The following is a 27,301-nucleotide window of genomic DNA, read 5'->3' on the forward strand; positions in this document are numbered from 1 at the left end:
TGATTTCAGGGTCCCCAGTGCGATGTTCACCCCCATCACCGTCCCCACCCTGCCTCTGGTCTCTCAGGGACACAGGCTGATCAGGGATTCTGTCCCCACCCAGAACCAGGGGTGGATTCTCTCCCCAGGGACAGAAGCCAGCGGGAAAGTGAAGATCGGGGCCTGGTCACCAGCATCGAAAAATGTCACCTGTCCCCGGTCACAGTCCAGACACACCCGGATCCTGCTGGGGACCCGGTGCAGGGGCAAGTGAGTCACAGAGGAGGTGAGAGCCCAGAACTGACTCAGCTGCCCCACAGCCCAGATGCCCTCCTCAGGGCTATGGCTGATCCCTCCCTTCCTCCTCACAGACTCTCTGGCCACCCCCACAGCCCAGTATTCCCCTCCCCGACCTCCACCTCCCAGCAATGTGTCCCCGAGGTGAATCCCTCACAGCCCAGCACACAGAGTTCAGTGTCAAATCTCTCAGGGTTGTCGGGCAGATCCTGCCGTGTGTCTGCCCCTCTCACACTTTTCCCATCCGCACACAGGACGAGCTGGGGATGAGCCGTGTCTGGATCCAGAGTCACATTCGCTGGGGAAAGAGAATCAGAGCGTTAGGGGCAGAGCTCAGTCCTGGGGGAGGCTGGGACCATTTCTCACACTCCCCAGTTGCCCTGTTCAGGTTGGGACACTCCTGGATCCTGGATCAATGTCATGAAAATGTTTTCATGGGAACTTTCTGATAATTTAAAACTATTCTTCACCTGCAATCTTGCCTTGTCTGAGTAATGAAAGGGATTCCCCTCTCTTTGTCTCCGCTGCAGACGGCAGAGTGTCTGGAGGGGGAAAGGATAAAAGAGATGGAATTTCAGGGGTTCATATTTATAACAGCATTCCCCCTGTGTATATATACGAGTTAACTGTGTTATAATTGTAACAGAGAAACAGACAGAGAGGTGGAGAGACACACTCAGGTGTTTAATAGAAACTAATCTGAAACCTTCTGTTTCCTTTATCATTCAGGCATCTCCCACCAATGGAATCAACATCCATGAAGCCGCACAACCATCCCAGGAGAGACAATCTGTAAGAGATTTACTTTTTCCTCCCTCCTTTCAAACTCCATTTGGTTTGTCTCATTATTTACTCCACTTTGTCATAACCTAGAGTCCTAGACCCAGATCATGCAAAGACTTTGGCAGAAAAGTAACTTTACCCACTTTGGTCCCTTTGCCATTAACAGAATGTTACGAGTTTGGAAAATCAGAGCTTGACTTGTAAGCTGTTGGGTCTGTTTATTTAGCATCTTTACAGAGAGCAGCACGACGGGGCCCCTCCAGAGGGAGAAATGTGAATAATAATAAAATCATTTTTATTAGTGTGGAAATGGAGGCAGGGGGAAGTTTGGCTCAATGGGCCACATTCACCCTGTACTGGCAGAAGGAGAGAGAGAGGCAGTTTGTGACTCTGCTGTTCAGTGGCTGCAGGGGCCGGTGCAGACCTTGGCACAGACTGAGGAAGTTCTGAAGCCAGCCAGAGTTGTGTCCCTTCTACAATGGTCCCATTGCGTCTTGGCCAGCGTGCAGAGTGTCAGAGGCCCAGCTTTACACTGCCCACGTCCCTCTATACCTCGTCCACCCAGCTCCCATCAAAGCTCCTGGAAGCAGGGGGTCCTAGAGATTTCAAAATGCCACGCTATGGAGAGCAGCCTGAGGATAATGGAACCACTTTGGCTGGTTCTTCAGACTGACACAGCTCAGCACCGCCCAGGGTTAGTTTTGCTGCAACCCCGTCTAATCCAGGCCGGCATCTGAGTTTAACCCCTCATGGAGCAACACAGGAGTTCAGAATCCCTGTGGGAAGCACCATCTTCTGCTGGGCCTGGGCAGTTTATCAAAGCACCATTCCCTCCAAACGGCCTTGCTTAATTATTTTTCAGAGCTTGTGCAAAGGCAGCATGGTCTAGTGGTCAGGGCACTGATCGGTGGCTTATTAGCCTGGGTTTTATTCCCAGCCCTGCCAGTGACCTGCTGAGTGACACTGGGTAAGTCAGGTTCCCTCTCTGTGCCTCAGTTTCCCCTACCACCTTCGGTCTATCTTCTCCATGTAGACTGTAGGCTTCTCAGGAAAGGGATTATCCCAAGAAGAGGAGGAGTTCAGACATGGTGTTTATATTGTTGAGAGGTGGTGGAAGTAGGGAGGGGGCAGAGAAATGGGTCCTTCACTGCACAGGACACCATTCTGTTTCTGGTTCCCTCCCTGACTGCAAGCTGAGTACTCTGGCTGCTTCCACAATACTCTTGAGCTTCCTGTTTGGCTTGAGGTTCCTCTGGGGAAAGGTCTTTCGGCATTGAGGGCAGGAGATGTCTGCACCGAATTCCTTCCAGCACCGGGTGATGCAGGCTCTGCAGAAATCATGATTACAGTTTAGAGACACCGGATCATTAAAATACTCCAGACAGATGGGACAGATCGCTTCATCCTGGAGAGTTTTTGCTGGATTCGCAGCAGCCATGGCTGCTTGTGCAGGAAAGAAAGGAGATGAGAGATAGGAAATGGAGTTTTTAGTTTCCCTTTCTTCTCAGAAATGGCCTTGGCTGAAACTTTGCACAGTCATTGGGTGTGTCCTTTCTGGTGGGTCTGATGTTGTTTGTTTTTTGTGAATTGTGAAGAACCTTTGAATGAAGTGTGATTACTGCCAATTGACACTAAGTCCTCCAAAATGTTGCAGATACCTTCAACTTGTCCTGTTTAGTCACTTGTAAAAATTAGAGCCGGTCAAAAAAATTTCTAATGGAACAATTTTTCTGTCCGAAAATGCCATTTTGTTGAAATCAAAACTTTCCATGGGAATGTGTTCACTTGGAGGATTTTTATAAAATGAAACATTTCAACTAGGTTAAAATGTTCCCCTTTGGCTTTTTAGTTTCAAATAGCTTTGTTTCAAAATTTATTTTATATTATATGATCAATTATAATATAAAATGAAAAAGTCAAAATCAGAATATAACGCGACAATTCCCCCACAAATTTTTATTTAGTGTTGAGGGAGGATTTTTCTTCCCATTTTGGTTCAGTACAAAAAAATAAAAATGGGATTTTTATTGAATTTCATTAAATTGCAGTCTAGACATTGCTCCTAGGAGAGTGTCCTAACCACAGCTGAATGCTCCTATTTTATTCTGTTTAATTATATGGACACTGTAGATTCAAATAAGAATTTTTGGAGAATAAAATGTATTTCTATCTTCTGGTCTTTAACTTTGTCATGAGGGTATTTGATTTCTATGGCTCTGCAAAAAGGCAAAGATTGAGGAATGATAAGATAAAATAAAATAAAAGAATCAAGCAGTTCTTTCCCCAGCAAAAAAAGAAGCAACTACATTGTCCTGCTGAAAGAAATCTGTTAGCAACCTTCAGCTGCCAGGGAATAGAAGGAAATTTGCAGTAAAGTAGCCAACTCACATTATCAGCTGCATATTATGCTTCGTTGTGTTGAAGCAGCATTTCTTTCTCCAACCAAATTGTTAACACTGTTTCTTTAAATTCATATACAGAGTCTGATTGGTTAGAAACCTGAAGTTCAACACTGTAGAATGCTTTTCCAAATCGCAAAAGGACACAAAAGGTATTCGTAGGACAACTGTGGTAGCTCAACCCCTGCCATCACAATGTGCTACCCCTGGACCAGGAGATGGGGAAAGGTAGAGGTACTGCCACACTGTGACAAGCAGATCCTTATCTATCACAACTTGCTGTCCTTGGACCAGCAGATGGGGAAAGATGACAGGTAGCAAACTGTGATGGGAATGCTACCTCTGGAATATAGGGTGGGGAAAGGCAAAGCGGGTTTTACTTAGGGTCCAGTGATGGGTTAATTCAGTCCTACAAATAACCCAAGTAACCTGGTGGCCCAGCACTGACAGCTACATGAGCTGGGCTAGGGGAGCAGAGCTTGTATAGTCCAGGGGCAGGGCTGGTAGCCAGTGCGCCTGGTGTGGAGATGAGAGACCAGCACTGACAGACTGCTCCCTGCTCCAGTCTCCTACCACAGCACAATCACACTCGCTGTCCGTGTTGTCAGGATCTAAGTCTGTCAGTGAGGTTTGTATAAGAATTTCGGCCTGGGTGTTTGCCTGAGATGGTAAATTGTGCCCGCTTTGGGGCCTGCGTGCCGGCCTGAAAGCTAAAGCTTTTGAGATACACGTTCGCAGAGAACAAAGACCTCGTGTGTTTCTTTTCCCTACCCGCAACCAAACGTGTTTTCTTTATTACTGTGGAAAAGACAAGGGATGTCGTTAAAATGTTTCAAGGCGCAATGCGCGTGTGATGTACGAATGCACAAATGAGGAAAAGCTCTGACTTCTTTTCAAGACAGAGGTGTGGGGAAAATTATAACTGGGGCAATTACCCTGTAGCATGTCTGAGCAGAGCAGTAAAGCCTCCTTACGCAGACTCTCTATTGCTGGGAATAACACAGTGAAAGCAGACAACAGCCCGGAAATACCCTGGTCAGAAGGGAGACAGACGTGGGTCTCCACCCAAGAGAGGTGATAGCTGGGAGCTGCTCAGTGGGTGTTGTTGCTGGGCCACTGAGTGGAAACCCAGGATCAGTGGTCCTGCAGTGTGACAGCTGTTACTGGGAGGTTTAGAAGTGTTGGTGGATTTAGCCTGCTGGGGGGGGCAGGGTCTGTGTTGTAAGGCCTGGGGTACAGCTAAAAATCAAATCCATCTAACTTCATCACTCAGGGCTGGGAAATGAACTGAGCCCTGAGTGCCATAGTTAGATCAACCTGCCAGCCACAGTGGATGCGGATTAATAGACGGGCGAATTCTTCCACTGAACTAGCTGCTGCCTGTTGGAGGGGTGGGTTTCCTGCATTGATGGACAAACCCCTTCCCTTGCTGTGGGAAGCATCCACACTACAGAGCTGTAGCCGTGGTTCTGCAGCCCTGGAGCTGTACGCTGTAGCGCGTGTAGTGTGGACACAGCCTGAGTGTATTCCCAGTGTGGCAGAATCTGGAGTGTCTGTCTGCAGGGGAAGAGGCTGGGGGGGAATGAGGGAGTGAAATGGATTAAAGCCCCTTCAGAAATTTCCCCAGTTACCCCTTTCACTCTCACAGGCTGAAGAATCACATCCACGTTTTGCTCCAGTTTGTCCCATTTTCCGGAGGACGGGACAGGGAAATGGCTGTGATGGAGCCAGCTCAGGTAGGGATTTTCAGGGAGCTGCTGGTGGGTTTGTTGTGAAGGGCGAGAGGCAGGAAACACACAGGGTGAGGCAGGGAGGGGACAGGGTGTGAAAAAGCCGGTGAGACACATTCAACCTGGGACCTGATTTTCTGGACAGCCCCATTGACAGTGGGTGAAGGTTCCCCCGTTTTTGAGACAGGAAACACCCCCCTGGACAGGCGTGGGAACATTTCCACACTCCCGGTGCTGGAGCCTGAAGCCACTAGCCAGAGGCTGCTGTGTAATATGAATAGAAGCTGTCGGGTTTCCTGCCCTGTGCCCTGCTTGGAGCGTAATTTCCTGTATCAGCTTGTGGCTAGTAGGCATGTGGTAAATGAGACGACCCTGCCCTCCTCCATCTGCTGGGAGGAACTAGGAGCTCTCACTTTGTCCCCATCCCTGAAACCTCCCGGCTGCTCTGAGCAGGGTTTGGGTGGGATTCTGCTACTCCGGCCCTCCCAGAGCTTCTTTCTTTTTGGCCTTTCTCACCCATGACTAGGGGGATTGTCACTGGGGCAGCAGGTGCTGACTGAGGGAACATTTGTTGTTTCAGATGCTGGTGACCTTCGAGGAGGTGGCTGTGTATTTCACCCAGGGGCAGGGGGCTCTGCTGGACCCTGCTCAGAGAGCCCTCCACAGGGACGTCATGCAGGAGAATTACGAGACGGTGACCTCGCTGGGTAAGGGATTCCTGTGCCTTGAGTTACTGGAAGTCATGGGGTCTCCATGTCTGACTCCAGTCAGATTCTTCCCTGAGCAGTTAGACAGGAGGGAAACGGGTGTCCTAATCCACAGCTGCAGTGTGAGAGAGACATGCACACCATACTGGGATGTCAAAACCTGGACATGGACATACGAACTCATCCCCAGCCCTCCAGCTTTCAAGGGGGCAGAAGCCGTGTATTGTCCTGTCTCTGGTGTTTCTTGGTTGCACGCAGAATCCCTGTTCCCCTCCGTTTCGGGGACTAGCTCCATCCATGGGCAGGGTTCTAGCTCTGAGAAATCAGCTGGGGTTTAACACCAGAGCTGTGTGTGCACAGAGACTGAAAACCTCTCGTACACACAGTACACACCCACTAAAGGCATGACAGATCCTTCCCTCCACCACACGTCTGCTCCTCCAAGGGGACTCGGTGCCCATGTTCCCATATCTTCAGGGTCCATGTCCCCCAAGCACAATGCGGGGTGAGCTTAAACTCAGGATGTGTCCTTTGTGACAAACACTCGACCATTGTCCCTTGTGTTAGAGAGAAAACAGGAGTCCCAGAGGTGGATTGGGTTGACGGCTGCCCTTTATTGCCTGCTCGTTTCTCCTTGATGCCGTGAGTGCCGCTGATCGCCCGGCTGGAACAAGGGGAAGAATCATGGGTCCCGGATCTCCAGGCCTGCGGGGAAAGGGAGATCTTCGGAGGCACTTACAGAGGTGAGGAATCAGGGAAACTGACACAGAAAACCATCAAGCAAGTGAGGGAAAAAGCCGAGCCTTCCAAAAATGTGGTGTGAGTGAGCTTCCCCAGTTCTGCCTCATCTCACCAGGTCAGGCTGTAGTTAGCCGGTGTCATAAGAGCATAAGAATGACCGTAGTAGGTCAGATCACTGGTCCATCTAGCCCAGAACTCTTTCTCTTACTGGTGTCAAATGTGTTGGATGCAATGAACAAAACAGGGAAATTTGCAGTGATCATCCCCTGTTGTCCAATCACAGCTTCTGGCTGTTGGAGATTTAGGGACACACAGAGCACGGGGTTGTGTCCCTGACTGTCTTGCCTAATAGTCATTTATGGACCTGTCTCTTCATGGACTTATCGAATTCTTTTTTTAACCCAATTTTACATTTGGCCTTCACATGGCAACGAATCCACTGGTGCACTGTGCATTGTGTGAAGAAGTACCTCCTTTTGTTGGGTTTAAACCTGCATCCTATTAAACCTGCTGACTCCTCCTTATGTGAAGGGGTTAATAACGCTTCCCTGTTCACTTTCTCCATCCCGCTCATGATTTTATTGTCCTTTATCATTCCTCCCCGTGACCTTCCCTCTTATCCCATGACCGCTTAGTTCACTTAAGAACCTTTGGCCAAAGACCTTGTGAAAGAATTGGTGAAAGTCCAAGTACATTGTGTTAACAGGATCACTTTTGTCCACATGCTTGTTGACCCCCACTCAAAGAATCCTAATAGATTGGTGAGACATGATTTTGCTTTGAAAGAGCTGTGTTGACTCTTTCCCAACAAATTATGTTTGTCTATATGCCTAATAATTTTGTCCTTTACTATAGTTTCACCCAATTGGCTTGCTACTGAAGTTAGGCTTACCAGCCTGTAATTGCCAGGATCACCTCTGGAATCTTTTTTAAAAATTGGTCCTGCATTAGCTATCCTCCAGTCATCTGGCACAGCAGTCGATTGAAATGATATCTGGCCTATCATCAGAACAGATACAATCCACAGCTTCCCACCCATCCTGTAGTCTGTAAGAGTTTCTTCCCTGACTTTACTTCCCTGGGAGGTGTTTGGATGGAATGTGGAGATTGAATCCAATTTCTCAATCTTCCCAACATCTATTGTGTGGTATTTCTGCTCTTTGCTGTTCCCTGTTCTGTCCTTTCTCCCCAGCACACACAACAGCTCCTATCCGGATTCTCTCTCTCCCCCAGTAGGTGACGAGAGAGTGAGTGAGAATAAGGAGAAGAATTCACAGCATCGAGATCCCGAACAAGTGGAACTTCAGGGGAACTTTTTGAGAAGAGCTGAAGGGATTTTTTCCCAGTCCGTGGAACAGGGAAAAGCTTGGAGAAGTCGTCAGAGGTCAGAGGGGGAGCTGGGAAACTACCCAATGAAGAAAGAGGATGAATCCATTGAATATGGGGTAGGATGCGAGAATTCCAAGGAAACCACAGCCCCGCAGACAAAAATCACAAGGAAGAGAAACCCTATAAGTGTCTCAGGTGTGGGAAAAGCTTCATTCACAATTCTAACCTTACCCACACATCAGAGAATCCACACAGGTGAAAAACCCTATAAGTGCTTGCATTGTGGGAAAAGCTTCATCCGGAAATCATCCTTTATTATACATGAGAGAACACAGACAGAAGAGAGACCCTATAAGTGTCTCAAATGTGGGAAAGGTTTCATTCAGCGATCAAACCTGATTTCACATGAGATGATCCACAAAAAGGAGAAACCCCATAAATGCTTGGATTCTGGGAAAAGCTTCTGTGACAGCTCATACCTTTCTAAACATCGAACCATACACATGGGAGAGAGAATCTACAAATGCCTCGACTGTGGGAAAATTTCACTTAGAATTCAACCCTTACTACACACCAGAAAGTCCACACAGGAGAGAAATCCTGTAAATGCTTGGATTGTGGGAAGTTTCCGTTGTGCCTCATAGCTTCATAAACATCAGAGAATCCACACTGGAGAGAAACCCTATAAATGCTTGTACTGTGGGATAAGTTTCACTCAGAGATCAAAACTGATTTACCATGAAATGATCCACACAGGAGAGAAACCCTATAAATGCTTGGACTGGGGGAAAAGCTTCACTCTCAGACCAAACCTTATTGTACACGAGAGAATCCACAGAGGAGAAAAACCCCACACGTGCTTGAACGGTGAGAAAAGCTTCATTCAAAGACAAACCCTAACTAGACACTGTAAAATCCACACAAGAGCAAAACTCCATAAATGCTTGGACTGTGGGAAAAGCTTCACTAACAGCTCAAACCTTACTAAACATCAGAGACTCCACCCAGGAGACGGCTCTTAGAAATACCTTGACTGCAGGAAAAGATTCAGTCACCGCTCAGCTCACACATTATCATACATTGAAGAGTCCACACTAGGGATGGAAGCTGCTAAACATTTAAATGATGAGCAGCAGTCTTCTCGTTTCATGATTTAATTAAACGTTTAATTAAACCCCTGTGAGCTGCCCCCCAGGTCCCAGCCGAGAGCAGCTGCGGGGGACTTCTCTGCTCTCCAGTCCCAGCTGGGAGCCTGAGGCAGCTGCCCAGGGACTTCTCCCCTCCTAGGGCCCTCCCAGCTGGGAGCTGGGATGAAGCCATGCTGGGACTTCTCCCCTCCTTGGTCCCAGCCGGGAGGCTGCAGCCTCCCCAGTCCCAGCTGGGTAAGTTAACGTTTAACCGGTTAAACGTTCTATTTTTAGAAGTTGAAACAGTTAATGCATTCAACGATTTCTTACATCCCTAGTCCACGCAAGAGAGAGACATTGAGTGTGGGGGAAGCGTCAGCTGGGGCTCCCAAAGTACAAAGCATCAGCAAATCCCACACAGGGTAGAGACCTCTTAGGGCACGTCTGCCCACCAGAGAAAAAGCCCCGGCTGTCCCATGCCAGCCAACTCAGGCTCATGGGGCATGGGCTGGGTTGCTGTTTCACTGCTGGGTAGACGCCTGGCTTTGGCTGGCAGGGTCCTAGAGCCCAGGCTCCAGTATGAACCTAGAAGTCTATACAGCAACGAAACAGCCCCATAAGCCTGAGTCGGCTGGCATGGGCCAGCCGCAGGTGTGCAGTTGCTGTGTAGATGAACCTTTAGATGCCTTGAGCGAGGAAAATGCCGCTAATGCCACGTTGGACACCAGAGACTCCTCCACACATGGGGGAAGTTCTCTCAGGGCCCCGACAAGGGTTGGCCATAGTGAAAAATCCACTCCGATTCCCACACGCAGCAGGGCTGTTTGGCTCCCAGGATCCAGCTGCCCATCGCTGGCGTGGGGATACAGCAGCAATCGACCCTGAACTGATCAGTGAATCAACTCCCTGCACTCTCCTGCCTGGCAGACCCCAACCCTGGAGGGATCCAGTGCAGTGAGGGCTGGATTAAGGGTTGGGCAATATGGGCAGGTGCCTATGGGCCTGTTTGTGTGTGTGGCAGGTGGGGGACACAGAAGCCTGCCCCATGGCAGTGGCAACAAAGAGCAATGCAAGCTGCCCCACTGCCCACTCAGGGTTGTCCCAGGCCTGGCCCCCATTTCAGGACCTGAGCAAACTTGAGTGAGTGCTGTTGACACCCGGCGGGTGTCGGGGCCACAATGGAGTGAGCTGTGCTGCCGGGTCACAGGCCCGCACCAGAGTGGGCAGAGCCCCGGTCCCTGAATCAGACCCGCTGCCGCGTTGCTGCTGACATGCAGGGGTCCCACATGGAGCTGCAGTCAGGGCCCACATAGGGGAGCCAGCCAGAGAGGGGCAGAGAGGATCCCTGGTGTGACAAGGGGCAGACATGAGGGATTTTGCCTAAAGCCCAGGGATGGGTTAATCCAGCCCTACAGATCACTCCAGGAACCGGTGGCAAAGCCCTGACGGCTCCATGGGCGGAGCTAGGGAAGCAAACCTGGTAGTCCAGGCCCAGGGCTGGTAGCAGACAAGAGACCAGTTGCCACACACTGCTCCTGGTCCAATCTCTGCCCAGAGTGGCTCACACACAGTATCTCCTGCACCCCATCACCCTGGGTCCCCCTGGGGACTCTCTGGAGCAACCCCCAGTCTGCCTAGAAATCCTCGTCTCCAGGATCGGGACCCGTCCTCCCACGGGTGCGTTGGCTTTTGTCCACGATGCCCCTTAATGCCGAGAGGAGCCGCCCGTGACCCGGGGCGGTGGAGCACCCACGAGGGGCAGGGAATCGGCCGGGCGCTAGGACCCGGGGGCAGCTGGCTGCGAACAATGGCTGGGCTCGCGCTGCGTGAGTCCCGGGAAGTGACCGACCCGCCGCCGCTGCAGCAGAGGCTGCCGCTGGGTCCGGCTCCCCGCGAGATCCGAGCCCCGGAGCCGGGCTGCAGCCGGGCGGTGACATCCCCGCTGCGCCCCACCCAGGAGCCTCTCCCGGGGCAGAGACCCCAGCCTGGCCAGGCCCTTCCCGCCCCGCTCCCGGCCCCGCTCGCAGGGAAGGTAAGAGAGACCTTCCCGCCTCCCGCTCCCAGCCCGGCGGCGCTGGCCCTGCCCCCGCCCGGGGAAGCTGCCGCCGGCTGCCTTTGTTTGCGGGGCGGGGGGAGCAGCTCTGGCTGGGCCCGCGGCTCCTGGGGGCACCGAGGGGTGTGGGGTGGGATCGGCTGGTGCCCGGTGCAGGACGCGCGCTCGGACTCTCCTGCACGGGCCAGGGAGCTGTTTGCTGGTCCTAGGGATAAAGGGGAGGGGGGAGGACAAGATCCGTGCAGGGCCCGAGGAAGGTGCCGGCTGGGCGCAGAGCTGGAGGCTGGGGCTGGAGAAGGTAAAATCCGGGGCAGGGCTGCAGCCGGTTTAAGGCGCTGCCAGACCCAGCCTCGGTGCGGGACACCCCCGGGTGTGGCGGGCTCATCCTGACAGCCCAGGGGGGAGCGGGCTGCAGCGGTGCAGACAAGGCTGTCGAGGGGAAAAGGGCTCCCGCCCTTGCGGGATGCTCCATCTGCGCTCCCAGGGCTGGGTTCTCCCCCGGGCACCCAGAGGCCTAGACGGATTGAGCGGCTCAAGGAGACTTGATCCTGTGCAATATTTAACCTGCCCCGCCCAGCCCCCAACGTTTTAGGGTTGAAAATGCTGCCTGAGCAGTGGATGTCTCTGGATGGTGCCTCCCAGCGGCAGGAGACACCTGGTCCGGCCAGTGACCCTGGACTGGGGACTGCGGGGCTGGGCTCCAGTGGGCTGGGCAGTAGGAGATCCAGGTTCGATTCTCCCTCGAGCAGTGGAGGAAATGGGGGTTGAACAGGGAATCTCACACAGCCCAGGTGAGCGCTAAAAGGTATTGTTATTCAAACAACAAATGTCCCAGGATCTTTTTCAGGGGATAAGGCAACAAGCCACTTTTATTGTGAATACAGAAATTTGGTAAATAGTATCAATGAAAAGGGATCAACACTGTAACCACATCAATAGCTTTACTTCCTGAAATAGGATCAATAATGTAAATGCTAGAAAAACAGTATCAACACTGTATCAATACAACAATTACAGGGATTCTTGTTAATAAAATATACTTTGTTGACACATGTTTCAATTGGTGCTTTCATTTACACTGACAGGCATACACAGACAGACAGACATAGGGGTCTCACAGGTCTTATAGTTACCAGCTTCTTGGTGCTGGTGATAGTCACTGGCCAGGTGACTGTAGCACGAGGGTGGGGAGCAAGGTTCTGCTGATGCACATCGGTACTCCTGGCTGGTGCGGTGATGTAGACCCAAACCTCCAGCCTTTATCTTTCTGTCCCATTTTAAAAGGAAAAGACCCCATGTCAGTCTATGGGTTTTGCACTGTCATGCTGCAGCTGCATTTGGTGTGATCCTTAATCCCCCACGTTGTTGCAAACCTGATCAGATTTTGTTCTTTGAAGTGGGCTGACTCCAAAGTTATCAGGGTGGGCTCCTCTTCTGCCAGCTGAGTGGTAAATGTTATTATCTTCGCTCCTTTCTTCCTTCCTCAAACCTTTGAGGTGAGGCTGGTGTTTTCTTCATCATGTTTCAACATCCCTTACTCAGACCAATTGTTCAATAACTTTCCCTGTTTACACCCCCCTCAATTGCTCAGCCATTCACACTCCAATCACTCAGTGCCAACTCCTAGCTGAAGAATTCACTTTTTTTTTAAAGCAAACATTATTTCATTTTTGCCAGTGTCTTTCACAATTAGGTCGGTATATTACATTTCACAGTATGGCTTCTTATACTTAAAATAGGGTTATTAAAATATATATCGAAAGTGGGTAAAATTAACAGATTAAAATGGTCAGTGGAGTGGTTTTACAAACAATCTTAAATAGAATTATAGAAAGTAAAAACAGACTTGAATTATTCTGTAGTAAATGGATATTTGAAAAAGGCTGAAGTGAACATTTCAAAGGGTAGAACAATAAGAGTCAGTTGAGGTTTTAACTTTTGATTACAGTTACAATGTGTCAGGCTGAGGTGCCTCTTGGTAGGAAGAAGGGGCGGCGTTTGTGGCTCTGTTCTTTCATGTATTTCATGAAAACAGGATTGGGCCAACACTGCAGCTGGTCCACACACAGCGCAGCACCCAGAGCTGAGGTGGTGAGGTGCTCAGTGGGGATCTGCAAAGACAGGATTCAAATCCCACAGCAGAAGGGTGGAGGGGAACTTGGTCGCTCAGTGTGCTTTGCGATTGTTTTGGTTTTGTTTGTTGGTTTTGGGGTTCTTTGAAAATCTTTGTTTGTGGAACCTGGACGACTGGGCGTGGGTTGCCAGAGGCTGTGCATTTTGGGGAGCTGGGTGGCAGCAGGCAGAGATGAGCCCATTTCACACTAGAAGTGGGGAGGTGCTCAGAAACCTGGGAGTGTCATACTGGTCACCCACCTTGTTTTAAGAGCGTTACCATGGGCGATGGGAAACCAGAGATGGGCCACTGCCAGGTGCAGCTGAGTCCTTGAGATGTTTATAGCTCATTGGAAGGAGGCAGTGATTGGCGGGTCTCTGGAGATTTAATCAATAAATAAAGGCCATAGCTCTTAATGACCGGATCTGGTTCCACTTTGAAATCAGTGGAAACGTGAGAAACCATCACTTGCCTTGTCTACACACAGATTGTACAATGAGAGAGAGACACCTGCATCCCAGTGTGTACAAACCCCCAGAGACTGTCTCTCGGAGCCGGTCCTACCCCATGAACACCTCCCTGGAACCGACGGCAGTTGCTGATGGGCAGAAGAAATGTGAACAACATATTTCATATGCCTTTAGCCACCTTTGAATACATTCAGTGACTCTGGGAACAAAGAGTAGACTCAGCAGCACTTATTCAGCCACTTCTCCACAGAGCACAGCTGAGGAATTCCTGATTTACATGATAATAGACAGTACAAGAGAAAGAGCACAGGCTGGATAGCAACATATCACAGTAAAACACAATCTCTCATCATAGGCACATGCAGGTATAGTCCCTGCTGGTGCTGGGGTGACACAACCAAGAAGAGAAGCAAATCCCACAGCTCTGCCTCCCCCCAATTGCAGCTGGAAAATTAAAAAAGAACAAACCAGAATGGTCTTTGATGCTTTATTTACCCTAAATACACAAATACCCAGCATGGGGAAAAGAAGCTGAGAAGCAGCTTCAATAACCACAACAATGAAAACGGACCCGCAGATTTTGGGAGGAAAATTTAATGACACTAAAATGGCAACAACGTCAAAGGCAATTTATGAGTGACAGTCTCATCTTCAGGATGTTTTATAAATCTCTGTCTCTTTTCTTCTCCCTTTTCTTTCATACTGTTCATTTTTACTCACCATTTTTTCCTAGCCCCCATTTCCCATCCTGTTAATTTCTCTGTGTCTCTTCCACTCTCCTCCGGTCCCTGTCACAGATCATTGACCCTCACGTTCTCCATTCTCTGCCTGAGTTTATCCCTTCCCCTCTCGCTGCCTCGGGCTGGTTCCCCTCTTCAGAGTGTTTTCCTCTCATTGTTTTCACAGCTATTTTACATCCTTTCTCCAGTATTCTCTGGTTATTTTGTTTTACTTTATCTTTCCCATTTGTTTCCTCTATTTGCTCTGGTTCAACCCACCCTGGCCTCGGAGACTTAGCAGCATTGCCAACCCCAGAAGTTAAAAATCATGAGTCAGAACCGAAAGTCAGGAAATTGAACCTGCAAAACATGAGGTTTGAAAACAACACAGACTGTATCTGGGTGATCCTGTGATTTGTGAACTCTCCCTGCCCATCCCCTGCGTGTATGTGACAATTCCTGTGGTGCCAGCCCTGCAGCGACAGAGGAAGGTGACTGTGGCCCTGCGGCAGGAGCTCTGGCTGGGAGCCCCAGTGAGATCTAACCCCACAGATTGTACAAACCCTCCCTGCCGCTGCGGAGCTTCCAGCTTCTCCCCACCCCCCAAACCTCATTAATTAATGCTGGGTCCCGGCCACCCCCACGTCTGCCTGTCCCAGCCCGGCTGTTAATTTTGCCCCGTGCCCAGCCCCACATCTGCCCCTCAGGGCCCCTCTGCTCCCCCTGCAGCTCCAGGGGTTCTTCACCCTCCTCCCCCTCCCATCCCTGGTGCTGCAGGGAGGGGGAAGGAGCTTCCAGGGATCATAGAGATGAAGGACCTGGGTAGATGGGGGTCCTCCAGGGTCATAGAGACTAGGGTGTGTGAGGCAAGAGAGGGTCCCCAGTGTCTCAGGGACACAGTCTGAGCGGGGATCCTGCCCACACCCAGAGCCAGGGGTGGATTCTCCCCCCAGGGACAGAGGCCAGCGGGAAAGTGAAGATCGAGGCCTGGTCACCAGCATCGAAAAATGTCACCAGCCCCCGGTCACAGTCCAGCCACACCCGGATCCTGCTGGGGACCCGGCGCAGGGGCAGGGGGGTCGCAGGGGAGGTGAGAGCCCAGAACTGATCCCCCGACCGCTCCACAGCCCAGATCCCCCCCTCAGGGCTAGGGCTGATCCTTCCCTTCCTCCTCACAGACTCTCTGGCCACCCCCACAACCCAGCGTTGCCCACCCCCCACCTCCACCTCCCAGCAATGTCTCCCCGAGGTGAATCCCTCACAGCCCAGCACACACGGCACAGTGTCAAATCTCTCAGGGTTGTCGGGCAGATCCTGCCTTGTGCCTGCCCTTCTCACACTTTTCCCATCCTCAGACAGGACGAGATCGGGATGAGCCGTGTCTGGATCCAGAGTCACATCCGCTGGGGAGAGAGAATCAGAGCGTTAGGGGCAGAGCTCAGCCCTGGGGGAGGCTGGGACCATTTCTCACACTCCCTGGCTGCCCTGCTCTGGCTGGGACACTGCTAGATCCCGGGAGCTGCCTCTGCCCTGGGCACCTGAGGCTGAGCTGAGCTGTCATTAAAGTTCCTCAGTCTGTTTCTCATTTGTTTGCTGAGGTTTCAGCTCCTGCTCCCCCTGTTGGGGCTGCTCCATTCCCAGCGGCAGAGACACAGCAAGGAAGGGCTCATAGGCTTTTAATGAGGAGGGAGCAGAAAAGGCAGGTACCAGCTTTAAACCCCAGAGGCAGTGGCTTACTGGGGGGAGGCAGGCCCCCACAATGCTGGTCTGCTGGGGGGTGCCGGGCATCCCTTAATGGGGGATGGGGGCGTGCAGGAGGCTCTATGGGGCACAGAGTCTCCTGCACCTCCCGCCTTCCATTAAGGGTTGGCCCAGAACGCACTTGCCTGCCACTCCAGCCCTGCGCTGTCTCAGATGGGGGATGGTGTCACCCCTCAGCCTGGTGGGCAGGCCCTTCACAACGTGCGGGGGAGGGGCGCAAGAGCAGATACGGGAGCAGCCACCCATCAGCCTCCAGCAACCTCCACCCATCCTGAAGGGCCGACGCGGCGCCTCTCGCTCCCCTCCAGGCTGGCGGGGGTGAGGCTGCCCCCGTGTGAGCTGGCACCGGGGTGAAGCAGTGGGCAAGTGCAGGGGGGAAGTGCCAGTTTGGCCCTTTCTGACGGGTAGAGGGGGCAGAAGGCTGAGTGATGGCTGCTTCCGCTTTCGCTCCTGCACCCCCCACACCATGTATCCTGAAGGGCCTGTATTTGCAGCACCTCCCCCCGCAGGTACAGATGCCCACTCCCCAGGCAGCTGGGGGTCACACTGGGACCCCTTCTGCCATACATAAGGGGGGGCATGAGGTGGGGGTGAGCAAATGTAGGCTTGGCCCTCAGGCACCGGAGACCCTCCCTACGCCACTGCCCAGAGGGAAGCTCCTTCCCCTAACTGCATCTTTCACTGGCCAGAGAACACAGAGGAAGATGCAGCATTGGGACAGAGCCAATGAAGAGCAGAGAGCAGGGGTGGCATTGGGTGGGGTAGTGCCAGCCCCAGCCTAGAGAGACGGGAGAGGAGGGCCAGCATCAGAGGAAGAGCATCTCCTCAATCCAGAAAGAAGTGAGACGCTCCAATGGGAGAGCCCAGCCCTGCCCAGAGGAAAGGGAGGATTTTGGAGAAGAGCGATGGGGAGACCCCCTGCACCGGGGTAAAGGAGAGGGATGTGTCAGCCCTCAGGGCCGAGAGCTCTGTTCTGGGGCTGCTCAGTGCAAGAGTTTGTTCATCAGCGTGGGCACTGAGGTTGGTGTTAGGATTGTTTGTGTGACTTCAACTGGGATCCCCGTAGCATTTCATGTGTTTAGTTTGTGGGCTCTATGTGTCCTGGCTGGTGTTGGTTGGTTTTTAATTTTATCAACAATGTCACAAAAATGTTTTCATGGGAAATTTCTGATAATTTAAAACTAATCTTCACCTGCAATTGCTCCTTGTCTGAGTGATCCTGGGGATTCCCCTCTTTTTGTCTCCAGTGCAGATGGCAGAGTGTCTGGAGGGGGAAAGGATAAAAGAGATGAAATTTCAGGGTTTCATATTTATAACAGCATTCCCACCTGTGTATATATATATATATGAGTTAACTGTGTTTTAATTATGACAGAAAAACAGACAGAAAGGCCCAGAGACACACTCAGGTATTTAACCACACAACAAAAACACTAACCCAGGAACCTATCCCTGCAACAAACCCCATTGCCAGCTCTGCCCAACATCGACTCTACTGACACCATCACAGGTCCTAACCACATCAGCCACACCATTAGGAGCTCATTCACCTGCACATCTACTAATGTGATATATGCCATCGTGGGCCAGCAATGCCCCTCTGCCATGTACATTGGCCAAACCGGACTGTCACTGCGCACAAGAATAAATGGACACAAACCAGACATAAAAAATGGTAACATCCATAAACCAGTTGGAGAGCACTTCAATCTCCCAGGACACTGTGCAGTGACTTGAAAGTTGCCATACTTCTACAACAAACCTTCAAAAACAGACTTCAGTGAGAAACTACAGAGCTGGAACTCATCTGCAAATTTGACTCAATCAAACTGCGTCTGAACAGGGACTTGGCATGGTTCTCTCATTGCAAGAAGTGATTGTCACTGTTCACACATTCTCACCTTCTAATCAATGGTTGTGAATAGGCCTCATCTACTCTAATTGAATGGACTTTGCTAACACCTCCCCTTCGCATTGTTGTTCCTTAGCCTTCAACGTATATATATACCCCCTATCTGATTTCTATTTCTTGCATCCCATGAAGTAGGTTGCAGCCCACGAAAGCTTATGCCTGCAGAAATTAAATTTGTTAGTTTTTAAAGTGCTACAGGAGTCATTGTTTTTGCTGTATACAGATTAACACGGCAACCCCTCGGAATGTGTTTCCTTTATCATTCAGGCATCTCCCACCAATGGAATCAGCATCCATGAAGCCTCACAACCATCCCAAACCATAGAATCTATAAGTGATGTACTTTTTCCTCCCTGCTTACAGACTCCATTTGGTTTGTCTCATCACTTACTCCATTTTGTCATAACCTAGAGTCCTAGACCCAGATCATGCAAAGACTTTGGCATAAAAGTAACTTTACCCACTTTGGTCCCTTTGCCATTAACAGAATGTTACGAGTTTGGAAAATCAGAGCTTGACTTGTAAGCTGTTGGGTCTGTTTATTTAGCATCTTTACAGAGAGCAGCACGACGGGGCCCTCGTCCTCCAGAGCCAGAAATGTGAATAATAATAAAATCATTTTTTCCATGTGGAATTAGAGGCAGGGGGAAGTTTGTCTCAATGGGCCAGATTCACCCTGTACTGGCAGAAGGAGAGAGGGAGGCAGTTTGTGACTCTGCTGTTCAGTGGCTGCAGGGGCCGGTGCAGACCTTGGCGCAGGCTGAGGAAGTTCTGAAGCCAGGCAGAGTTGTGTCCCTTCTACAATGGTCCCGTGTTTCTTGGCCAGCGTGCAGAGTGTCAGAGGCCCAGCTTTACACTGCCCACGTCCCTCTATCCCTCGTCCACCCCCTCCCTCTTCCACCCTGCCCTTCCCAACCCCCTCCATTCCCAGACCTCTCAGGAACACTCCTAGTGCCTGCAGCTGCTGTGGGAGAGTCTCCTCTGCTGGAGGGATTCCTCACGCTGTGGGAGGGGCTTTCTCCTTCCCCACAGCCCCTTTGGCCCAGACTAGCTGCCATACGGGAGCAGAGCACAGTGATAGGCTGAGACCGGCTTTATCAAATGGCCTTTAATGGTGGGTCTAGATTTTGAGTGTCGGCCTATAGGCCCCTGGGGCCTGGTTCTCGGAGGGGTTTGGGAACCTGCAGTTCCCACTGACTCTGTTTGCAGCTGTGGAGGCTAAACAGCTCTGGAGCACTAGAATCATAATATTCAGGAGGTATCTAGTCCAACCCACTGCTGAAAGCAGGGCCAATCCCACCTAAATTATTCCAGCCAGGGCTTCATCAACCCAGGCCTTAAAAACTGTTAAGGATGCAGATTCCACCACTTCCCTAGGTAACCCATTCCAGTGCTTCACCACCCGCCTAGTGAAAAAGTTTTTCCTAATATCCAAGCTAGACCCTCCCACCACTACAACTTGAGACCATTGCTCCTTGTTCTGTCATCTGTCACCACTGACAACAGCCTAGCTCCATCCGCCCTGGAACCCCGCTTCAGGGATTTGAAGGGTGCTATCAAATCCCCCATCATTCTTCTCTTCTGCAGACTAAACAAGCCCAGTTCCTTCAGCCTGTCCTCATAAGTCATGTGCTCCAGCCCCCTGATCATTTTCGTTGCCCTCCGCTGAACTCTCAAAAATTTTTCCACATTCTTCCTGTAGTGGGCCCCAAAACTAAGCACAGTATTTGAAATGTGGCTTCAACAATGCTGAATAGAGGGGAATAATCACTGCCCTCGATCTGCTGGCAATGCGCCTACTAATGCAGCCCGATATGCCATGAGGCTTCTTAGCAACAAGGACCCCACTGCTGACTCATACTCAGTTTCTTCTCCACTGTTACCCCAGGTCCTTTTCTGCAGAACTGCTGCTAAGCCAGTTGGTCCCCAGTCTGTGGCAGTGCATGGGATTCTTCCTTCCTAAGTGCAGGACTCTGCCCTTGTCCTTGTGGAACCTCATCAGATTTCTTTTGGCCCAATCCTCCGATTTGTCTAGGTCACTCTGTATCCTACCCCTCTCCTCCAGTCCCCCCTCCCCACCCACACTTAGTGTCATCTGCGAGTTTGGTGAGGTTGCAATACACCCCATCCTCCAGATCATCAGTAAAGATGTTGAATAAAACTGGCCCCAGGACAGGTCCCTGCAGTCATGCTCTGCCGTTCTCTAGTTAGGAAAGAGAAACTTGGTTGTTCCAAATTCGGCCAGTTTGCTAAATTTGGGCCTTAATGTGATGACCTTTGGTAAGTCATGAATTAATGTGAAACATCCTGATGCCTGGGCCCCTGCCACATGAGCTCCATTTGTCTGCATGCCACTACTTGTTATATTAAGTATTGAGAATTGCTACATGGGTCAATTCTTATGCATAAGTTTGGACAGAACAAGACTGGGCGTTTATACTGACTGACTTGGCTTTGGACTGGTTAGCAGTTTGCTTGGTGTAAGGGAAATGTTGCCTTCAGTGACCTTGTTATGAAGTGATGTGTTCAAAAGTCTGTGTGTGGGACAGAGAGATGTTCTGATCACACAATGTGCACAGACACAGACACCCAAATGGACGGCCTAGGAGCAGTTAGCAAAGTCCAAAAACCCCTCTGCGGAGGAAGGGTCAGAGTGACCTATGCATAATCAGTGGTAATAGACCAATCAGAAAAGAGAACAATAACATGAAAATAGCTTGCAGAGCAGAAGCCCTGCCCATTACCAGGTTCAGGCATGTGCAGTGTGTGAGTGATGTCAGACACTTAATATTCATAACACACACAGATGAGTGGGAAGAACTAACACATGTATCATTTGGATGTGTGTCATATGTCAGACATTGTCAGGGGTTGTTGGAGCTTCACAGGTGAAATCCACCGGGACCCACCGATGCCCCAGGAGAAGGTAACTGGCCAGTACGTCTGTCTGTATGTCTGTCATTTCTTACTTTAACAGTCAGTGTAACTGCTAGGCATGCTTTTTGTACCAAAAAAGGTTTGACTTAATCAACTTGTGAGACTTGGACCCTGTGTGGTGTTCTCACCTGACAATTAAATAGAAGTATAATCTAGTTATGAACCAACTGGGCAGAGCCATTCTCCTGCCACAGTCTCACGCCTCACCAGGAGCATTTCCACAGGATCTAAGAGGGGCAGTGCAGGAACTGAGACACCGGTCTGGAAGCTCCATGCTGGGGGACTGGCTGCCTCAGGAGCTCCTGGCGGGCTGCCCCCTATCCTCCCAGTTCCTACTCCCCAGCTAGCACCGGGGGAAGTCGAAGGAACTCCTCCCCTCCCTCCCTGGAGCTGGGGAAAGCCACCCAGGACTTCTCGCCCCAGGGGAGTGGAGTCCAGCTACCCTGGTTTCTCAGTCCCACCCCCCTAGCCTGCTCCCCCCATCAAAACTCTGTACTGTAGACCAGCCCTCAGAGGCTTATCCCAGTTTTCCATCCTAGATCCCTTCTCAGTACCTTTGAACTTCCTCAGAGCCTCTATTAGAGCAACCGTTTTCTGGGAAAAATCACCGAGTCCCTTTTCCAGTTCAGGAGAAATCTCCTCTGGCTGCTGGAACTTCCCCTTCTCACACCTGGACACAAACAATTTCACATGGTTATATTGCACTTAGTGACTCTTTTTACTTCTCCCAGCCTCCGAGAAGGTGCAACGCAGGCAAGGGCTGTGCAACCTTCTCCCCCAAAGGACCCATTCATATTCTTCAACCCTGGCCTGTAGAGATCAGCTCTGGGATAAAAGGGGAATTGAGACTCTCAGTGTCCAATTTCCTCCTTGGCCTCTATGCTCTGATGGATAGAGCCCTGCACAGGGACATCTAGCAGATATCCATGGGTTTGCAGGGCTCTACTGATGGATAGAAGGTTCCCATGTTAGTTGTTGTAGAAATCTGTCCACTAGGAACTAAACCTATACACCAACTTCTCTGTCCGCAGCTTATTCCACCCAGGTCTCCAAACAGTCCTCAGGGGGAAAAGATTCTCGATCACGGCTGCCTTTAGCTGAATGGTAACCAGCGCCCCAGCAGGGAAAAGCCCATATTTCATCTTCACAATGGCGAGGCAGCCTGTCCCCCTGGGATGCGACTCTAGAAAATACTTTAGATCAGTCTTTTCCACTGAACGGCTAATTCCAGAGTCTTCTGTAAAAGGGTGAGAACCTCAGGATGAAGTTGATGTTTATCAGGGAGTATTTTATCCATAATATGACTTTTCCAACTCATTTTGGTGCAGAGCCCTGGAGAGATGCAATGCTAACATCATCTCCAAGCTCTTTCTCAGCATTGTGAAATGTGAGGGGGAGTGAGAGAGAGCCACGTACCTGCTCAAGGTGCTTCTGATATCCTAGAGGAGAGAGAGAGAGAGAGAATATTAGTGCCACCTGACATACACTTCAATTCCAAAGAAGAGATTTAGCAAGTATGGGGAAAAGAGGCCATGTCTGAGTATATGGGGCTTTTCCATCTCTAATATCAATGTGTGTGTGAGTCTGCCAAGAACAATAATAAATCACATGTCAGAAATGCACACACAGAGTTATACTGAGATCTCTGCTACCATGACCATGCACAGGACTCCCATGCCCATGTTTTAGGAGCTCTCATGTCCCTGTGCTGGATATGAAGTGTTTCTAACTCAGTCTCACCTGCAGGAATTCACTTGCTGGCTTCTGATACTTCCCCTCTATGTCACTGATCAGCTCAGTGAGACAGGACATCTCTGCAGAGAGTTTGTTGATATTTTCAGTTTGTATCTTCAAAATCTCCTCGTCCAGCTTCAGAAGCTGGGCCAGCAGGAGTTGCTCTTGTTCCTCCAGGAACTGCCGCAGTTGCTGAAATTCAAACAGAATTTTTTGCCTCTCGGTTTGTGTCTTTCTCTGTAAAAGAAAATATAAAAAAAAAAATAGAGAAAGGGCTGGTCAGGGACATGGATGGAGTCTGGGGTCCTTTCATGGAGTGTGGAGGAGGAGAATGTCCTTGCAAATTCATCATCTGCCACTGAAAAATACTCTGTGGTTACTAGAGAGAGGATTTTCTCACACCCTCTCTCTTGGCCCCGTGAAGGCCTTAGAATCTCTCACCCTTGGCCTCAAAATCTCAGAAAGGGATGTTTCCATGTCTGACGTGTTTTGAATAATGTATTCTCGATGGCCTTGGAGATGCAGATCAAAAGCAATAGGAGGCAGGACTAAACACTAAAGCTGGGTGACATTTTCTGCGCTAACATTTTTTCCAGGGAAAGTGCAGATTTGTCAACACTGAAACATTTCATGATTTCCTGCCAATGTCACCCAGTTGTTCTGTTATGAAAACAAAGAGATGAAAATTCAAAACATTTTCTTATTTAAATTTTTTTCCAGGATTTTAAATTTTAAATGATTTATTGTTAGAAAATGTCTTGTTTTTTAATATAATTATGTATATTTTTAAAAGAAAAGGTCAAAACTGAAAGAAAACATTTTTATTTTGTCAAAATTAGATATTGCACTTGAGCAAGAGAATGTCAAATTTGTGATTTGCTGAAAATGTTATTTAAAAATAATTTTTGGTTCAATCTAATATGTTTTTTAATAGCAACCAGTGAAAAAAGATCTGTTCTTTACCCAGCTCTACACAGAGCCACATTGACACAGACAGCTGGGAAGAAAAAATAAGAATGAAACTCGGGAGAGGATTTTTCAGGCCCTCTGTATTTGGATGGATGTGCACACGTACATCCACACCCACACACACATACACACACGTACACACACACACACAGCATCCCAGGATCATGAAGCAATGGACAAAAGTCCACATTCCCCAGGCCACAAAGCACTCATTCACAAGAGTGAAATGTCAAGGAAATAAGCTGTAATAAATTATAAACTGCAATTAAAGAAAAAGAGACTTAAGAAATAAGGAGGGTGTGAGCTGTAGTGAAAATAAGAAAATAGTAAGGAGTGTAAAAGAAAACATCTGGATAGCTTCCAAATGAATGACAGAAATGGAGAAATTGTCAGAGCGCAAAGAGACTGTAAGTCAGAAAGGAGTAGACAGATAATTCTTCAGTCAAGAAACCAGTACATCACATCCAGGCATACATGTCTTTATTTAAGATGAAACTCAAAACATTAAACAAAGATTGCACAAGAGGATTCCTCAAGATATAACAAAACAGTCTCAAAACTCTGGGCTTACAGAGGCTGAAAACTGAGAAACTGAAGAGTGAACATGTAAGGGTAGGGTTTGGTACTAGTGCATTGGATTAAAATCAAAATTCTGTTATTTCATAAATAGAAATTGTTCCCTATAAAATAGTAGTTAATAGTTAATATACAGTAGATAGGAATAATAGGTTACAGTAGTGTAGGGCAGTGGTTTTCAGCGTGTGATCCGTGGGCCCCTGGGGGTCCGTGGACTATGTCTAAGGGGTCCGCAAAAGACTAAGGCTATGACTACACTGATGGCGGCAAACTGATCAATTTATCTGGATTGACGGAGTCGAAGTGGAGACCCAATCAATTGACCCAGAAATCAACGCTATTAATCCACCTCCACCAAAAAGAGTAACGCTGCTTCGACGGGAGGGCATTTCCTGTCAGTGCAGTGAAATGAAGACACTGCGGTAAGTAGAAGTTAGGAAGGCGACGTGAGATACACAAGCTACTCTATGTAGCCTGCGTATCTCCCGTTTACTGCCACCAAATATCGTAGCAAGTGTAGAGATAGTCTTAGACTGAAAACTAACTGAGCATATTCAACTATATATACAGACACTAGATTTCCAAAGGGGTCTGCACCTGCATTCGAAATTTGCAAAGGTATCCTCAAATGAAAATAATTGAAAACCTTCATGGTGTAAAACTAACTAGTAATTCCTGCTAAAACAACCAATTTTGATTTACTTGTGATTATTCCCCATTTATTTGATTTCTGCTGCACCCCCAACTGATTGAAATAAAACAGAATTGAGCCTCTAGGTTGCCTCTGCCTCTCCTCATTGCTCAGACTGAGAACGACCCTCTATGCAGCTCGTTACAAATGCAGGTTAATAATGATGATCACCTACCAGATTTTCCTGGCTTCTCTTCTCACTGCTCACTTGAAATTCCACGAGTTTTTTTCTCTCTTCCCTCAGTTTCTTCAAATGAGCCTGAATCTTTTCCTTAAGAAACAGAAAATGATTTGAGTGGTGTTAGTTTTATTTTTACGGTGGGAGTGGGGATGATCTTTTCCAACACAAATAAACAAACACGCCACCAATGACTGGAAAATCCAGTGGCGTCATGATATCAGATGTACCAAGGAAGTGGAGTCATATTAATGGACACTGGGAGTGTTTTATTTTCAGGCTTCTTGAAATTGTTTGACCTGGTTTCTCTATTGATTTACACCAACATGACACTGAGGTCAGATCCTGGGATTTTCCTTTCGCCGTGTGAAATATCCTATTTTTGGGAAGGTTTAACCAACAAAGAGAGACAAATCCCAGGTGCCACCAAGCTCAGAATATGGGCTGGGATTCTCCAAGAGCCAAACTCGCACTGAATTTCAGCCCTGAACCGCTGGGAATTGCACTGGTTGGACAGAGCTGTGCTGAGCAATAGGACAAACCCTGTTAGACATGTTGATTTTTGGCAGGAATGTTTGGCGTTTGCCCTTGTACTGTCCTGGACCTTTCCAGTGGCAATGCTGCCTGGGTAGCTATTCCCCAGCTCCCACCAAAGCTCCCGGAAGCAGGGGGTCCTAGAGATTTCAAAATGCCACGCTATGGAGAGCAGCCTGAGGAGAATGGAACCACTTTGGCTGGTTCTTCAGAATGACACAGCTCAGCACCGCCCAGGGTTAGTTTTCCTGCAACCCAGTCTAATCCCAGTGGTATTGGGCATGGACCTGCGCTGTCTGGAGCCCTTCTCTGCATGTACTCAAGGTGCTGAGGGTCCACACAGTGTTTAGCCCAGTGATCTCCTCTAGTGCAGGCCGGCATCTGAGTTTAACCCCTCATGGAGCAACACAGGAGTTCAGAATCCCTGTGGGAAGCACCATCTCCTGCTGGGCCTGGGCAGTTTATCAAAGCACCATTCCCTCCAAACGGCCTTGCTTAATTCTTTTTCAGTGCTTGTGTGGAGGCAGCATGGTCTAGTGGTCAGGACACTGATCGGAGGCTTATTAGCCCTGGGTTTTATTCCCAGCCCTGCCAGTAACCTGCTGAGTGACACTGGGTAAGTCAGGTTCCCTCTCTGTGCCTCATTTTCCCCTCCCACCTTCGGTCTATCTTCTCCATGTAGACTGTAGGCTACTCAGGAAAGGGATTATCCCAAGAAGAGGAGGAGTTCAGACATGGTGTTTATATTGTTGAGAGGTGGTGGAAGTAGGGAGGGGTAGAGAAATGGGTCCTTCACTGCACAGGACACCATGTATGGGGAAGAGAAGAGGGTTCTTCACTCCAGCATGTAAGCGTTAGGACATTTATGGAGGGCCACACTTCACCTGCATGAGCCTTTGGAGGAGTTGCTGAGAAACCTACATAGGCCTGAAATCCTGAGAGGAGGCTCAGCACGTGGCTGCCAGGGGCTAAAGAAAATCCGAATGCTGGGGAAGGTGAGTTTCCCAAGGCTCTGGCTATAAAAATAATGCTCGGTCATACCTGGAATTCTTCAACCGCTTCCTCTGCAGGAACGACTGTGTGATCTCTGTGCTCCTTGGCTCTGTCACACACCAGGCAGATGGGGATTTCATCCTCTTTGCAGAACAGTTTTAGAGGCTCCCTGTGTTTCTCACACAGTCTTTCTGTTTCTGGTTCCCTCCCTGACTGCAAGCTGAGTTCTCTGGCTGCTTCCACCATACTCTTGAGCTTCCTGTTCGGCTTGAGGTTCCTCTGGGGAAAGGTCTCTCGGCATTGAGGGCAGGAGATGTCTGCACCGAATTCTTTCCAGCACCTGGTGATGCAGGCTCTGCAGAAATCGTGATTACAGTCTAGAGACACCGGATCATTAAAATACTCCAGACAGATGGGACACGTCGCTTCATCCTGTAGAGTTTTTGCTGCTTTCGCAGTAGCCATGGCTGCTTGTGCAGTATAGAGAGGAGAGGAGAGAGAGCGGAAATGGAGTTTTTAGTTTCCCTTTCTTCTCAGAAATGGCCTGGGCTGAAACTTTGCACAGTCAT

The 27,301-nt window shown here is 49.5% G+C and overlaps 1 protein-coding gene and 1 pseudogene across 1 annotated transcript; one reads left to right on the forward strand and one right to left on the reverse strand.

The window, feature by feature from the left end:
* Window positions 1-63: 63 nt before the first annotated feature.
* On the reverse strand, window positions 64-27,197 carry LOC137160119 (zinc finger protein RFP-like). The gene is given in 8 exon segments (XM_067558565.1): window positions 64-377; window positions 380-574; window positions 759-818; window positions 21,612-21,727; window positions 22,474-22,496; window positions 22,798-23,028; window positions 25,203-25,298; window positions 26,781-27,197. Coding segments are annotated over 8 exon segments (1,452 nt in total).
* LOC137160103 (zinc finger protein 586-like) lies at window positions 4,402-9,112 on the forward strand (annotated as a pseudogene).
* Window positions 27,198-27,301: the final 104 nt, after the last annotated feature.

Source organism: Emydura macquarii, unplaced genomic scaffold, assembly GCF_026122565.2.
Source record: "Emydura macquarii macquarii isolate MOO-44397 ecotype Brisbane River unplaced genomic scaffold, CSIRO-AGI_Emac_v2 contig_2140, whole genome shotgun sequence".
Lineage (NCBI taxonomy): Eukaryota > Metazoa > Chordata > Testudines > Chelidae > Emydura > Emydura macquarii.